This window comes from Onychostruthus taczanowskii, unplaced genomic scaffold (assembly GCF_017590055.1).
Source record: "Onychostruthus taczanowskii isolate IOZ18803 unplaced genomic scaffold, ASM1759005v1 scaffold27, whole genome shotgun sequence".
In the NCBI taxonomy this organism is placed as follows: domain Eukaryota; kingdom Metazoa; phylum Chordata; class Aves; order Passeriformes; family Passeridae; genus Onychostruthus; species Onychostruthus taczanowskii.
In genome coordinates, this window is record NW_024500017.1 from 8696881 (window position 1) to 8714247 (window position 17367).

At 40.9% G+C, this 17367-nt stretch overlaps 1 protein-coding gene across 1 annotated transcript; it reads right to left on the bottom strand.

Moving 5' to 3' along the window:
* Positions 1 to 673: 673 nt before the first annotated feature.
* On the bottom strand, positions 674 to 17138 carry HHLA1 (HERV-H LTR-associating 1). The gene is made up of 16 exons (XM_041407565.1): positions 17127 to 17138; positions 12548 to 12656; positions 11597 to 11656; positions 10454 to 10534; positions 9910 to 9993; positions 9732 to 9815; positions 8329 to 8412; positions 7724 to 7780; positions 7529 to 7615; positions 6663 to 6749; positions 5457 to 5654; positions 4858 to 4929; positions 4536 to 4610; positions 1654 to 1810; positions 941 to 1023; positions 674 to 717 (listed from the first exon to the last, which is right to left on the bottom strand). The coding sequence occupies exons 1-16, from the start codon at positions 17136 to 17138 to the stop codon at positions 674 to 676; spliced, it is 1374 nt and encodes a 457-aa protein (XP_041263499.1).
* Positions 17139 to 17367: the final 229 nt, after the last annotated feature.

A 17367-nucleotide genomic window follows, 5' to 3' on the forward strand; every position in this document is an offset into this window, starting at 1 on the left:
AGTTCACCAGACTTGCATATCAAGGATATGAAAGCAGGGCTGGAAGGGGCCCTGAGAAAACTGATCTGGTGAGGTTGGAAGAAGATAATCTTTAAGGTCCCTTCCAACCCACTCTATAATTCCATGTTTCTATGAATCCTGGTGAGCTCACACAAATACATCTCAAAGTACAAGAGATCCTGTCACTTCCTGGGTTGACACTGCACAACAGGAATTGCTAAAGTAATGGAAGTTTTTGATTTAGAAGATAATCTGCATGTGTTTAACTCCAGAGAGTCCTTCTTGTCTTCAGTATTTCAGGTTGCTTTTAAATTACTTTGCATTTGTTAATTTTGATTACTATGTCTCAAATGTCAATAAAATAAATAGAAACTATTTGCATTTGCTAGCCAGCCATGTAAATATCCTTTATAAAATAAGATTTTTTAAAAGATTTTCAATGTTTTTATTGGAGTTACATCGCTTGTATGAAATATCTCTGTTTTTTAGACATTATTTTTACAATGACTTGGAGGAGTAGACATTTCTAGGTTAACATCTTGTCTGTTAATAGCTTGTCTGATTTAAAATATTTACAAATAACATGTTGCTTTCTGATTTTTACACTGAGAAATCAAAAAGAAAACTAAAACTGCCACCAGTCTTCCAACTTGCAGTAAAATTTCTCAGTGCTCTAAACTGATGTACAGATGTTTTTAAGGCATTTTTGCTTTAATGCTGGAAGAACACAAGAAAATATTAGTTAGAAGAGGTTTTACAAGAAAATATTAAAACATGAATGAAGGTAAAATAATTTGTTTAATGCTTTAAAAATTGTTATCAGATAAAAGAGCTATCTGATGAAAGACAGCAAATATTCTGTGGACATGCAGAAATCTTTGTTAGATCTTCATTACAAGGTATGTAGAGATGTAGAGATATAAAGTGAAAATGTACTTACTGTGGGAGTAAGCAACTCTTTTGACTCTTTCGCAGATATAACTTGCATTTTTCACAAACCAGGAATAGTATTCAACACAGTATCTGAAGATGGAGTTAAAGATAAGAGGCTTCTTATCTTTCATAAGGAGAGGGACTTTGGACAAGGGGAGTGACAAAAAGAGGAGGAATGGCTTCAGGCTGAAAGAGGGCAGGTTCAGATTAAATATTAGGCAGAAATTCTTTACTGTGAGGGTGTTGAGACACTGGCAAAGGCTGCCCAGAGAAGCTGTGGATGCCCCATCCCTGGAAATGTTCAAGGTCAGGTTGGATTGGGCTTGGAGCAACCTGGTCCAGTGGAAGGTGTCCCTGCCCATGGCAGCAGAGTTGGAACAAATGGACTTTAGATCCCTTCCAACTCAAACCAATCTATGATTCCATGATAAGCACAGTATATCATGCTGCTATTACTAAATATGGAAATAAAAAGCTAGATTCCAACCTCAGTGATGTCATTAGATGTTTGGAAAGATGCAGCTGGGCTTTTTCCACTTAGCTGGAATGCTAAAGCCAGATCAGGTACTGATCAGTGCATTGGGACACATTTGGGTCTCAGCCAGTGGCCACAGACACTCCAAAATAATAACTGGTGATTGAAAATTGTGATTTGGGAACAAAAAGCCCCAAGGAGTATTTCAAGCAGACAGAGAAATTAAAAATAGTGCCAGGTTTTACCTCATGGCTTCCTTTCTAGAATATCTTCTCTGACCAACACAGAGGCACAGCTGAAAGAACCTACAGAGCTCCATCACACAGGGGTTGATCTTCTGCACTATGAGGGTGACAGGAGGCGAGGTCACACGGGGCTCTCTGAGCATGGCCTGGGGACACCCTGGGGACAAAGCACAGCTCTGAACCAGCCCAAAGCCTCGTGCCACTACATTCCTTGCTCTGCCTTGTCTGGGCTATGAGCTCCAAAGCAATGTCTTCCCTGCTCCAAGAAATAAGGGATATACCTCAAATGCCATTCTGGGGTGGAAGGAAGGAAGGAAGGAAGGCAGCCATGGTGTGATTGTAAACTATTTTTTCCATTTTTATGTAAGTAGCAGCAGGCTTTGGCCATGTGTGGATAAACTACCTTACCTGAGTATAATCCCCTTAGACAGTGTAATTGCATTTCCAGGTTCACATGTCTCACACACTTTATAGCTCTGGGCAATGCTATGTTATGTGATAGCAGAGGTTATGAAGGTTAAATTTGGACTAATGAAGTTCTGTTGAAATAAGCTTGAGTCATCTAGTGCTGACAAGAAATTTAATATAAAATGGCATTCTTGGGCAGGAGGAAAATCAAGGCTCTACCAACCTGAAAGAGAAACTGGTTTCATTGCTAGGAAACTATTTCTCTCCTGGCAGTGCTTGACCAAGATAGCAGGAGTGTGTGAGGGGTAGGGCACAGACTCTGGCAGCTCCCAAACTCACAGGCTGCCCTGAAAATCAGCTGTGTCAAAGGCACTACACAGATATCAGGTGAAACTAGACAGAGATGGGCAAGAGAGACCCATTTCTCTTCATCCCAGCAATTTCACATAAATGTCATTAGGCTTTGTCCACTTAACAGCATTTGACACACCTTGATATTCTCCTACATGGAGTAAATGAAAAATTAATTATTCCTTGCTTAAGTAAACACACTTCATGTTAATAACCAAATATCAGAGCATGGGGCAATAAGGTTTTAATATAAGTTGTCCCTGAAAAGTAATGTTAAAATTGATGAGAAATAATGAAGTTGATGAATAATTAAAACTTGCTGAAGGCCACCCTCCTACGAATTTCAGCCTCTGCAGAAGTGGGTCCCCCTCTCCTGCAACCAGGTATTGAATGCTTTACTCAAGCTATGTGTTTTACCAGCAGAAATTCAGTTTTATCTAGCTGCAAATTGAACATTGGCAATTTCAATTTGAAGTCATTTATGTGGAAAGAGACGTCAAACAATAATGCTAAAAGCTAAGGAAAATGATTTGGTTTTCATTTTTGACAATCACTTTAAATTAACACTGTATTTGCATAATATGGTATTTGTTTGATGATTAAATTCTTTTTCAATTGATTTTCTATTTAATTTTTTTGATTGCATAGTATATTCACATACTATCATTGAAATTTAATTTTTCACCCATTCATAGTAATGCTTTATACCTCTTCTGTAATAAATTTCTACTGTGAAATGTATTTTTTTGTGTTCAGTACATAAGTTCACAAAGATAAGTAAAAGTAGGAATTAATTTGAGAACTTTCTTTTCTAAAAATTCTCTTTCTTAAGAAATTGAATTAGTCAAGACACCAGAAAAGGCAAGAACCACAGCTCCTGTGCAGAGATTTTCTCCCATGTGTTTCAAATTGCCACATTATTGTCAGGAGCAGTGAAGTGACCAACTTTTGCAATAAACAGACAGTTCTTTTATTAATTCAATATCACATCCCTGCGACACTGAGATTAAATTTTGCTGCCAGTGAAGACCAATGTTATGGTTACTGTGAATGATTCAGACTCAGTATATCCCTCCCTGCATGCTCTAACATGCACATTTGCATTCTTTATTAGTTGGCACCCACTTCTGTGATTCAAGATTTGAATTAGTGGAATCATAAGCCATCCCTCAGAACAATGTGGATGCCCTTTCTTACTTAGGGATCCCACTGTTGGATTTATTTCCCCAAATGTGTGATTGTTAGAATAAGGCAGGCAGCCAGTGACTCCATGGCTTCTCCCAGAGAGGCATTTGGTGACTCCAATTCACCCATCTCACTGAAATCCATGTTTTCCACCTTTTCAAAGCATCCTAGGTTCTCCAGGGTCTATGGTGCTGCACACCAGAGGAGGACTCTGGTATTTGGAGCTCTTTAAAGAGAAGTAAGATGAGAGAACACTAAATCTGATTTCAGAATTAAATAACATTATAAGAGCTAAAAAGATGACCATGAAAACGAAAGTCATTTGCCCAGCATTTTAGTTCCTTAGACTCTTCTGGTTTAATCTAAAATATCAAGCTTAAAGGATATTGGAGACCCCTGAAGGTCAGGTGATATGTTATCTTTGCACTACCCAACATCCCTGCTTCTCCTAGGCAACCACCACACAGAAACACAAGCAGATGAGAACTGAGGATTTCATGAAAATCTCACCTGGTGATGGTGATCCTTCTTTAGCTGAGAAGGTAGTTTGCAGTATTGTAAATTCAGAACAGTTCTGGGGGTTTCATGTGGCATGAGCTGGTTTCATAATTTTGTTTATGATGAGATTTAAAGCATGATATTTTCTTTTGGAATGACTTTTAGGAATGAATTCTGCAATAACCAATCAATGCTAAAATTGCCACACAGAATACCTATGTTAATTCTATCACCACAATATAATCTATATATTTGAATTTGCAGCTGTGTAAAATTCACAAGCAAATGGGAAGCAGTCCCTTGGACATTTGGGGTGGTTTACATACATAAACTATCACAACCTAATTAACCATGTATATTTTTTCTGCATGGGAATGCTTCTATATTGCATTACTTGCAAACATGCTGCAGTTTCTGCTGCATGAGGTGCATTTACTTACTGGTAGCTGAGTAAAGTTTCAGTGTCACACCAGGTCGGTAGGAGGGTGGCAGAGACAGTACTGTGGAAGGCAGATCTGAGGGGAGAGAAAAAAATAGAACTGCTTTGACACCTTAACACAAAAAGGCAGGTTGATTCAAGGAGCAGCAGAGAAGAATAAAACCCTGAACTCACAGTTCATTAATAAACATTTATATAGACAGTGACATTTATATAGACAGTGATGTATAAACACATTATCAGCCATATATTTCTATATATTAATTTCTATTTCATAAATGTGCCAACTGACACACTTTGTTGCTATCCCAGACCAGTCTTACCTGGCTCTGTTTGCATCAGTTTGCTGGCTTCTTGTGGAGACACTGTCTGCATCCAAAACATGGATGTGTCAGCTGTGGGAACAGAGAGACACACCCTTCCTTTTATTCATTATTTATTTCTAATGAGAAGAACTGCTATGTATGAGACAGCTCAACAGCCAGAGTCCCTCACCCAGTACTGCCAGTGACATACAGAAATGCCAGGATGAAGTAGGAAGGACAAAAGCTGTACTTGACTAGAACTTGAATAGCCTGTGGGCTAGGGAAGGGCAGAGCTTCAAAAAAGCATCAAGAAGGCAAAAGAAGCATTTCTACACTGCTTTTTCACAGGTCTGCTCACCAAATTTGGAGCTAAATGTGAGGGAAGATCCAAGTGGCAGAGGTGTTTGTGGGAAGCAAGATCAGGTTTTTCCCCTAAAGATAAGAAACTACAGGACGGAACCTATAGCTGATTTTGGCATTTCTGCAATAAAATAATCAACTAACTGGTACTCCAGAGTGGGTGTCCCTGAAGGGCTTTCCAACCTCCACTCAGAGACACTTGGCCAAGCCCCAGAGCAGAGGGGTTGGCCAGGTCCCAGGGCTCCTGCCATACTCACCGGGGCTGGGCTGCAGGGCTGGCCAAGGGGCCAAGCTCCCCCCAGGGCTCACAGGGGGCCTGGCCATTCCTTGGGGCCTGGGAGCATCCACGTGGGGAGAGGGAAGCCACGACCCTTTGGCTCCAATTGTCTTTGGCCACAGCGGGGACTTCGTGGTGGGGATTCCCCCTCCTTTCTGGGCGAGAGGGATCCTGGTAGCTGGAGAAGCAAGAGAGACAGAGAAAGGGCACCAGCAACTGCAACACGCTGGGGAGAATAATATCTAAAATAAATACACCCAGAAAATCCCATGTACCCTTTGACTGCTTTTCTGGCACTTGAGCAGGCAATTCTCCATTTTGTTTTAAATATGGAAACACAGGGAGCTCCAATAATGTTTGAAATTTTAACCGAGGACATTTTAATGTGTGAGTTTTCATAAACAAAGAAACTGAAATGTTCCTGCAGGGTTTTGGTTTTTCCTTGACATAATTTGTGCTTAATTTCCTGAATTGCTTCACTACAGTAGAAAGAGAAAGGTCTTGTCTGTTTGAAGGTGAGCAGGCAGGTACTGCAGGGCAGAGGCTGCAGCTTGAGAATTGACACTTGTGGCTATGAGACATAACAAAGGTGGGCATGTGGTTTAGGAAATTAAAAAAAAAAAAAATAAAGGACAGCAGACTGCCTGCAGGAAATGCAGGTATTTTGTAGGAGAGAGATGCAGCTGCAATGACAAGGAGGGATGAAGTCAAGGTTGGAATTTCTATTGATTTCTACTACAACCGAGCGGGAGCAAAGCCTTGCTTTTTGGCTTCCAAAATGGGGCAGAGCAGCAATTTTCTATCTTGTAGCCCTGTAGCAAAGTTAAATGTACTAAAGTTTATGAAATTCTCAAGTACAACTGAATGTCATATAAAGAAATAGATAGAGAATAATACAGAAAAAAGAACTCATGGAAGATAAGAGGAAATAGTTTAAATAATCTTATTTTTTTGTTTGAAACCAACAATCAGTTTTTCTCTTCTTCTCTGCCTCTTTAGAAAACTTATTTTTTCTGGTAAAATGGCTTTTCACAAGAGTTTCTCTATCTTCCAGTTCTTCAATATATTACTGGCATCATCTGCTGATTCAGAGAAATTTTATGCTACCCTTTATTTGGAGTTAACATGACTCGTCAAAACATTAACCAAGGGGAACACAAATTTAGGTCTGACAACATTTGCTCACATTTATATGTCCACACATATTCTGCTGATGAATCCACTGTCTTGTTTGGGTCTTCCTGCAACTTCACAAAACTTGAGAAAATCGAATCTAGGTCTTGGAGGTATGAGAAGACAAGGTTAGAGCACTCACTACCCACTGCATATTGTGTGAGAAAAAGGAAAGAAATCAGATTCTGCTACCACTGAAGCAGCTGTTGTTTCTAATTAAAGGGGGTTTTGGGCCAAGTGTCATCTCTTTTTTTTTTTGTTTGGTTTTAAAAGGAGAGAAACATCCCACAGCTTTCAGCACAACTTGCCACTGACTTCAGTCTGCCTGCATTAACCTGTCCTTGAAAACGGGAGATAGTGATGGGCAACAGTGAAAGGTGAGCACCTGAAGTGCAGCTCAAACTGGCAAAGCAGATTTGGGTGGAGGAACCACACAGGGCAATGACTGAACATATTCACCTCCACTCTGAATGTAACTCATGTAGGAGGTCACTTGTGCTGAGAGCTATGGAAGGCACCCAGTCAGATTTAAGAGCACTAGAGACCCTCCCCAGCCCAATGCTGAATTCTCTAAAAGTTCTCATTCCAGCAGGTTTTGTTTGTTCCTCAACCAGAAGACCTTATAACAAATAATTTAAAGGTTTGGAAAATTTAATTACATTTATGATATAATTATTGCATTAAATTTTCAACAATATAAAATATTATTCTAACTATAATTAAATGCATAATGGTATGCAAATATATAAGCAAAAATAAAAAAATAAACTCATATTTATAGTAGTGAGGTAATGAGGATGGAGTACTCATTGCAAGAGCTATCTGGACATGATTTTCATTCTGGTTCCTGTTTCCTTTTATTCCCCAGGATGTACTTACCCAGGTTGGATGATGTGTTACTGGAAAATGTGTAATTAATAACAGGAGACTTATCTAGTATTTCCAAAAAATCAGACAGATTTTTCCCTGCAAATAGAAATGCTTAAAAATATGAAGAAACTCTTGTTTCCAGTATAAATCATCACTGAGGAAAACTAGGGCAATATTGTTGGGTGGAATGATTTTAATTTTTACCTGTCTGCCCTGCCATCACGCAGATGTAGATACAATCAGAGTCATTGCTCTGACGCACTGAAAGGCAAAAAACATAAAAGAGATCATTGTTACCAGTTTTCCTTACATAGAATTATCTTAAATAGTTGAAAATACAAACAAAACATGGCATGTGGCTATGGCAGCTGACCAAGTATGTTCCTTCTGATCTAATTTTTGACAAAAATCTCAAAACACCATCAAATCCAAATGTTAGTATCTTCAGGGAAAAAGTTTCTATCTAAATCAAATTCTAAATTACAAGTATTTTTATGTGTAAAAAAATTTCAGATAAAATAGCCCATACTTATTCTCTGTGAATCAGAATTGCTCAAAATATCAGCATGTAATAATAATTCTCAAACCCACCAATTTTTAGTAATTAATTATAAAACATTCAAACAACATAACGTAGAAACATGTACATCTCTATATTACACACATTCACATTGTACATGTACCTTGTTCCATGAGTTGCAAGAAAAATACTATTGGGTAAGTCTTTTATCCACATTTTATGGTTGTTTTCATGCCAGGAGTAAATGAGACAGATAAGATAATGATAAATGTTCAAAGGAAATGCAAACCTGAGAGAATAGAAGTGGATTTGAAAATTTCTGTGAGATAACTGGTGGAGTTTCCAATTATATCAACAAGTAGAGCTGTAAAATCTAGACAACAAATAGAGAAAGTTTATTATTGAAAACACATATCCTATCATGTAGTCAAAAATTCACTTTCATATGTGATGATATTTAGGTACATGTTCATATATGACAAAGTTTAAAATATTTTAAAGGCTAAAATATTTTGCTGGTGTGGACTGAAAAACTACAAGAATACTCTCAGAAGTATATTTCAAAGATGATATCAAAAATCTGTGTGTCGAAAAGCAAACTTAAATGGAATTTATCTGTTCAAGAGAACATTTTAAAGTAATGCTCTACTTAGTCTGCTGAAATGTAGGAGATCTAAAGCCTGCAGGCTTTGCCTGATGTAATTGCCTGTCTGCTGTGTAGGACCTTCCAATAGGCATTGGATTTTTTCCTCTGGGATCTGCTTCAACTACTGATGATTCAGATGTAGCCCAGGAAATGGCTGGTGGTGTTTTAGTGGTACTTCCTAGCAGTAACAGGTCACTGTTCTCACTTAGGGAGTGCTGGACCTGAGCCCTGAATTTTTACTGCTTTGGAGAGTGCTCCAATCCTCAAGATAGTCTGGAATTGCAGCACAAAGATTAAAGTTTCTCTGTTCTTCTCCAAGGCAAACTGGGTAATTATCCATAAAGGCTTGTGAGATGTGTGGATCCAGAGAAAGCCATGAAAGCCACTGGAGCTTTTGCAGGGTCACCACGTGTGGCACAGAGGGTGTAGAGTCTGGTCTGTAGCTGCTGATCTATTCTTGATGCCCTACACTGACCAGCTAAAGAATCCAAACACTCAGATGCATCCTGAAATGTTAAATTCTGTGAAATCCGGGGTGTGAGTGAGGATTTCAGGTGAAGGGTTTGCCCGACAGTATGTTGTAATCCATTCAGCAGTTCTATGAAGATGTTAGTGCTTGCTTTTCACTTCTCTTGGGCTCATTGAGGTTACTGGGAGTTTCTCTGTTGGTGCAGAGAAGCCCCTGTTCCTCTCCTCTGGGTTATCCCAGGAGAGAAAAGGTGGCCAAGGTGAGGTACCATATATTGCTGGTTGTCTCTCCTGTGCTGCAATGTGTATTTCCTAGGAGGAAAGGAGGTTTGTTGCCAGTCAAACCGTGCCAGTCACTTGGCTGATGGCTCCATCCCAGACTGGCTGGCTGGCTGCAGCCACCTGAGGCTGAGGCTGTGGAGTTACAGCAGCCACTTGTTGTGAGTTCTGGCTGTTGGCTCAGTCTGGTGGTAGCATTGTAAGGATGAAGTCTGCAGAATTCAGACTACAGCCTTCAGCTCCAAAGGAAATAATTCACCTTAAGCACATGCAATTGCCAACCTCTTTTGTGTACCCACCTGTCAAGTCATTTGTCACATTATTCAAACAGTAGCAGTAGTGCATAGGGAACTTGCCAGGGTCAATATTTTTTGCATTAGAGACTGGAGGGAGAGACAGAGAAAAAAAAAATTAGTGTGTTGTGGCACAGGCTGTGGGAGAGAAACTGCTCCAGAGCCGAGCAAAGTCAACACTCACTGTTGTAAATGGTGACTGACACTTTGTGGAAGGCAAATGAGCTGTAAGAGGTGATGCTCAGCAAAGAGAAGAGTTTCTTGGTACCTGCAGAAACACAGGTCCACGCTGTTAGTGCTGGGAACAAACAGTGAGAACAGCATGTTTTGACTCTGCTCATTTAATGTCTAAATGATTCCCAAGGTGCCAGTATGATACAGCTGCCTCACACTCAGTCCATTCTCATTCCACTGAAGGAAGGATCGTTTGCATTGCTTCTTCCTTTTTATTTTGTTTTTCTTTTAATTGAAATGTACACTGGATTAGAAAGCGCATTTGAAAGGTATCCCACAAGTAATTATATTTTCTATATATAAACCCACACTAATTTCCAAGCTCTCTGGGGTAGACAGCCATCTGCATGATAAATGCACCAAGGTAACATGCTCCTATAAGCAATTCTGGAGGCCCACAGCACATGTTTACAGCTTCTCCTGCCAACACACGTAGTGCCTTTTCTCTGCACTGCTGGGTGGCAGCTGTGACCTGCCCAGCCCTGTCCCATTACCTCTGAGCGCAGTGCTCAGCATCCCGTTCACCAGCTCTGTCAGGTTAATGCCAGCCAGGTCCAGGGACTTTGCAGGCAGCTCTGAAAGGAAAGGGGTGCATGAAGGCACAAGGAAACTGCTCTGCATCCCCTGCTTGTGTGTGCTAGAAATGCGCCAGAACGGGAAAACCAAAATGAGCAGATTATGTATGTTTGGGGTGTACTAAAAAAACACTGATGGGAAAATGAAATTCCAGGACCATGGAGATGAATCTAGAAAATAATAAGATTCAGCAACAGTAGAGTGGTGGGCCAAAATTCAGGTTTGCCAGCTGTGCCCTTGACCGTGCCCTTGAGCAGCTGCAGGGCCCTGCCAGCCCTGGCATGCTGGTGCCCTCTCCTGCTGGGTGATGGGTGTTTGCTGCCAACAGAGGAGCAGATCTCACCACACAGGTCACAAAAGGCAGAGAAAGTGCCTAGAAAATGTTTCACCTTCCCCAAACTTGAAAATACAGATTTTTGTTTTCCAGCAACATTGATGGCTATACTGCTTGCTACAGAAGAATAATTTTGCTGTAGCCAAATCACACTTTTAATCTTAACATGTTTTATTTCTGTTGTTGTTGCTTATTTGTTTTTCCCAAGTCTTTTCAAAGACTTTTTTTGCTCCCCTCCCACAAAGTCATGCAGAAGCAGAGCAGTGCAGTGTCTGTGTGAGGGAGGAAGGTGTGTGTGCATGACACACATGACAGAGAGAGGAAGAACAGAGCAGGATAGAAAAAGAAGCACAGAAAGATGAGATGAGAACAAAATTGAATTTGGGGAGAAATGCAATTTTCCAGTGACATCAGTACTATTTATAACCCTGCACCCCAGGGCTGAAAGCAGCACTTGTCCACAGCACAGAAGAGAGAAAAGGAAAAACAAAAGGGAATGAAGAGCCGGGAAGGAGAGGAAGGCAAAAGAGAGGAGTAGATTTTGGGAGGGACAGTTGTTAGCCTGGTCAGGACTGGACTGGGTGGGGTGGCTTTTCAGCAGGGCTGGGCTGGGGCTCACAGACCCTGCAGGAGCAGGGCTCATCTGCTGCCACCTCCATGCCCAGCACAGCATCCCCCACTCCCATTAACACCCTGGTGCTGGGGCTCCTCATGTGCTGCCTGTTACCTGCAGTAGCCAGCACTGCCAATTGCTTCTCTTTCTTATTTTCTTTTCTTAAGCACGAAGCTGAAAAGTGAAGAAAGAGGCTGAGAAACAGTTTTCCCTGTTGAATTTTCCCCTCAATAATCAAAATAAAAATATAATAGCAAATATTTGTAGAGATCTTAACTAGCCTTACACTCAGAATTTGCTGCAAGGTACAGAGTAAAACAAGGCCAAATCCAAACAAATCTTCCCTTCTCTGTGCATATTTGTTATTCAGAGCAGTCATGCAATTGAGGATTGTCCTCAAGAGCTGTGTTGCAGGAGGAATGAGCTGAAACTGGGCTCAGGAGATTGGACTGGGTTTCTGGGATTCACTAAGTGACCAGCTGAGGTGCACAGCAGTAAATGAGGGATTGCAGGACAAGTTGAAGATATTGTTTGAAATTTAGGTTTCCTATCCCATCAGAGGAGATCTGAATGTCTCCTATGAGTAATCCAAAAGGCTCTCAAAAGGAGACAGTGCCAGGACATGCAAATCTGCCATGTTCCATGAAGCTTCAGCTTTTCAACCCATCCACGTTCCCCTTTATGTATGTTCATAAAGGAGAAATACCCAGTGTATAATCCAAGGCTTATAAATTGTGATGTAGTGTTAATCAGCTGAATTAACAACCCTCAATTAGTCAGAGCTAAATCTGGATTGACAATCTAGGTGGTAGGAGCTCTTCTATAACCCTTCTCTCTCCTTCCTTATAAACCTTTCTGTTTCCAGATTCTTGGCATGGGATCCAGGAGCAGGCATCACAGGTCTGCTGTGCTGAGTGACACCAGCCCTGGAGCTCCAGCCCGTCAGTGTTGCCTGCACAGGATGAAAGAACCAATCCTGCCACAGATGTGGGAATGGGGCTGTGTGAGCAGCTGGGAAAGAGGCACTGGGTTATTCCCTGGGGAGCACCAGAGCATTGTCCTTACCTGAGCTGAAAACCAGAAAGAGACACAGAAATCCCAGGCTCCTCTTCGCTGCCCCATGCCAGCAGAGCCCCTGCATTATGGATGCTGACTTCCAGCAGGTTTGGCTGGTCTAGGAGAGAGAAATGCTCTTTTGGTGGCATTAAAATTTTTAGCATTGAGCAATTTTGTCCAGCCCTTGTCCCAGAATGATTTGACCCCAGGAGAAATATCTGATTTCCGTGATGCAGGGAAAGATTGGTGTTGGAAATGACAAAGGAGGAGAATCCCACAATCAGTATTTCCTCTGTGCCTGTGGGTGCTGTGCCCACAGCACGTGCCTCTTGATTTTTGAGTCCTACCTAAGTGGCGTTTCTGGGGAATTGTCAACACAACCCTCTTCTCTGGCAGGATGAGCTGTGCCTGAAAGGCACCTGACACATCAAGTGCCTAAGGCCACTCTGTTAAAACAAGATAAAATTTGCTTTTGTTTAGTTTCAGACCAGAAATGTCAAATGAAGTTCTCTTCCACAGAAATCTTATTTTTCTTGTCATTCCTGATTTTGTATTTCTGTAGTTACTACCACCAAGTTGTGTTCTGTGCTGCCTTGCCTACCTGCTTGGTAAGGATTAACAGTGTTCTGCCTTTCAGATCATGAGCTGCTTTCCAGGTTTCAAAGATTTAATTAGATGGTTGGGGGGGGGGGGGGGGGAAAGGGTTTCTTTTAATGTTTCCCCTGTTTTTGCAATATCACAACATGTTGAATAATTCTGTAATTGTCAGAAAATGAGGGATATGATATGAAAACCAGCAAAAAAAAAAAAAAAAGTCCAAAATTTTTTAATATCCTCTTGGAGCAGCTAATCTTGCAAATATGCAGAAAAACATTATCTTGAAGATAATACTGTTTGATTAGAAAACTATCATCATCATATTTAAAATATTTTCATCTTGAAGTCACCAGAGAATTAACAAATTCAAAAATGGCTTATTTGTATTTAGTGGCTCTAAAGAGACTCTTCCTTGGGATGGTGGAATAATACAAAATATTTCTGTGTTGGAAATGTCTGTGTTTGCTGTTCTGATGAGTCAAAAGTGTGTAAGTGCCAGCTCTGTTAATGCAAGCAAAGCTCTGAGAGCTTTCAAGCAGTTCATCCTACCTATTCAGCCCATCTGCCCAATCCTTTTTACTCAGACCCAAGCCTGGACTCATCCACAGTTTCTGCACAGCATGTGCAGAAGAAAAGAAACGAGGCAGAAATTGTTGGCCAAATCTCATTCCCAGACTTCATACTCCATCACCCTTCTATGGAGGAATTATGCATGGACAGAGTCCAGTATCCCATGGACAAGTCTAGCACCAAAAATCCTAAACCTGGCTTTTCTTGCAATATTCGGAATCTGGCAAACTGCTAGACCACAGACCACGAAAATGTTGCTGTCATGAAAATCCCAGGGCCTGACTCCCTGACAAGGCTATCCCCACTTCCACTCTCTGGTGTTATGAAGCTTCCTGGGATGTGTAATATTTTTGTTTGTTTGGTTGGGTTTTTTTGTGGTTTTTTTTTTTTTTTTTTTTTTAAATGGCTCTGTGGACTCTGTACTTAGGGGAGAGCAGTGTGTACTCTGTACTTAGGGGAGAGCTCAAGCCTGCTCACAGGTTGATGTGGTGGAAGCAGTGGAGGGATAGTCTGCATGGAGATAGGTATAAAACCAATCCACATCTCTGGATTCTGATAAATTTTGTGTCGTCTTTGGTTTGGCTCAATGAAATAGAGAGGAGTTAGTGAGAGGTCCTCCTCTGTGGAGCTGAGTATGAGGAAATGGTGCTTTGCAAAGCAGCAGGGAGGTGGCTGTTGGGGAGAGCAGCCTTTGGGAGGTGGAGAGTTGGGTGATTGTGTAAAGGGAAGTTTGTAACTACATGTGGTTTGGCGCAGGGGTCTGTGGTGGCTGGTGCATCTAGATAATCAAGTCCCTATTAAAGGGGAACTATTGGGCTGTGTCTTTGAGGTGAGAAGTGGGGTGATTTGCTGCTTTTAATAGAACTTCATGAATTTTGATTGTACTATGAGAAGCATTGCCTTAGCTCTGCAGAATCTGCCTTAGGATGAGTTCTGCTTTGTGATGATGGTTCAGTGTTTATGGGCACAGCCTCTCTGAGCAGGTTCCCCATGACCTGCTCCATGCACACAGGAGTGACCAGGCTGCAGAGCCAGTGCTGCCCTGTGCACACCAACCCAAGGGACAGCAGCAGGAAACACAAACAAAAGTGTTGCCTCTGAGCTGTCCCTGAGGTGCAGGGCTGGTCAGCTGGAGGGTCCCTGCAGCCCTGACTGGTGAATGGCCCCACACCTCTGCCCTTCACAAGGATTTTTGGATGCATGGTGGATGAAAGACCCAGAGCTATGAGGTGGGAGAAGAGGGCATGCCCTGCCCTATTTTCAATCTGTCCCTACAGATCAATGGCCAGTGTTCATCCACCGTGAGGAAACTTGACTTCCAGGACCTGCTTTGAGGAATATGGGCTCTCCTGGGTCACCAGTGAATCACACTAACACTGAAATCCTTGGTAAGGGCATTTCACAGAATGATGTGAAAGCACAACTGTTTTACAAACCTTCATAAGTAAAAGGGTAGATAGGAGATAATTTCCTATCAGAGATCTAACTTAGTTCTGATTTATTTAAACTGGCCAGAGTTGTTCATGGCAGCAGGACAGGGGAAAATCATTTGACAGAGGATTTGATGTAGCAAGTAAGAGCAGGGTCTAGAGAGACCACATTCCTAAAAGACAAAGAGGCAAGAGGATTGACACATGAAGGCATCATCTATTTTAGGAGAGAGAGAAAAGCTGTAAAAATGCAAACAGAATAGAACAAAACAAATTGTGCTTGGAAGCATTCCCCACACACTGGATGAAGCTTTCTTGCTCACCTGAATTCTCAGTTCCCTGCTGCCCTCCCCACTGGGTTGCTCCTCTCTGCTAACCAACACACACAATTTTCAGTACTCACAGTGCTGATTTCCAGCAGGAATTTAGAGAAGGCATTAACCTGGCCACATCATACTACAGACCCAGGCAAGTAAAACATCTAACAATAGGTTCAACAGGAAAACATAACCTGTAAGGATGGATCACAGTAAGACAAATCCTGTTCTACTTCTAGCAAAGAAATATTGAGTATTGTTGCTACAAAATCCTCCATTCATGAGAGTGCTTGTTTTGCCCAAATGCCATTTTTAGCACTCGTGTGTTCCCTGACCAGCACAAAATGCTTAAAAAGAAATTGCAAATAAATCTTAATACAAGAGGTATCAGTCCAAAATTGACTACCCTTGCTCCTTATTTGGTAGAGACTTGATTTAAATTTGAAGCTTTAGCTTGTAGTTTCTTCCCAAAATCTTTTTCCGGCACTAACTCTGAAATTTATGTTATCCAACTAAATTTCAAAACCATGTGTGACTACTATTCCTAGAGCTGTTGCCTGAAATAGCTTATCTCTCAGCAATGTGAATATTAGCAATGTTAACTTTTGCAGTACACGTCACATTTGTGTTACTCTGGTTATTTAATATCTAATTTTTATTTATCAGGGACAATTCTTTATTACTTTGCAACTTTATCTCTGGAAGTGACTCCACTGCGATGACTGAAATACATGTCCAGGTTGCAAATATGAAATCCTCATTGTCCTCCAAACCAAAATCACCATTTGCATCTCAGACTATACTGAGATTCACCTGCACTGAAGGCACAGGAGCCTCACAGCCCCGAGCAGGCAGACGAATCCCACAAACTGACTCAGAGAAGGTTTTCCTTCCAAACATTTGTCTGATAAAGGCTGAGGGTCAAGCCTTTGGTTACAAATTCTCCTTCACCTCTGCTGGTGTAACAATCCTCCTCTGTTTATTTGAAGCTGAAAGATATTAGTAGAATCTATTTTATTTAGAGCTGTTGATCCAGAGTTCCCTGAACTGCTGAATTGGAGATTTTAATCCAGTTCAAATTACTTTTATGCACTCATGGAGACCTCTTATTAAATCCCTCTCTGTTACTCTGGGTTAACAGCAATCTTAAACCAATGTGTTTATTAGCTATGCTTCAGTGGAACTCCTTTTAATGTGGCAGGTAACTATGAAGTTTGAATTGTTTTCATTTTTCCTGTACCAACGTACTGCACTCCAATATCAAGCAGTTTCCTCATGTCTTCACGCTTAACAGAGTGGAACAGAAATCAAGAGAACAAAGAAATAAAAGAGGAAAGTCCTTGAGTATGAATTTCCTTACCTTCATTCAGTTGCAACATCTAAAGGTCATGTCTCATTTTAAGCACACCATCATCCACCAAGTCTAAAGAAATATTTCAAGTTAATGTGAAAATATGCTCGTGTTACAACTGTACGCTTCATTACATTGACACAATTACTTTTTAAGTTCAGATTTATTTGTGTGAGAATGAAATATAATGCAATAAATATACATTCAATAAAAAAATAATTTCATTTGCTACATTCCTACTGAGCATTAATAGCACAGCTGAAATGGTTTCCTCCAAGTACAAGCAAAACCACCAAGATCTAGAATAGTTAATATCAACTTACCTGATTTCTCATGACAAAAATTATTATCTTCAGAGCCTATATAACACTGGAAGTTATTGCCAGTTCTTAATAAACACTTTGTGAAAAACTTTGAGTAGACAGGCTTGATAATATTTCCTTAAAATCCTGTGAAAATTGTTATCCTAATCCCTGAAGGACTAACCAGAGGTAACACAATCGTAAGCACACAAAGTGCCTGTTGAATCCTGTACGGAAAGGCTCTGTGGCAGGTCAGGTGGGG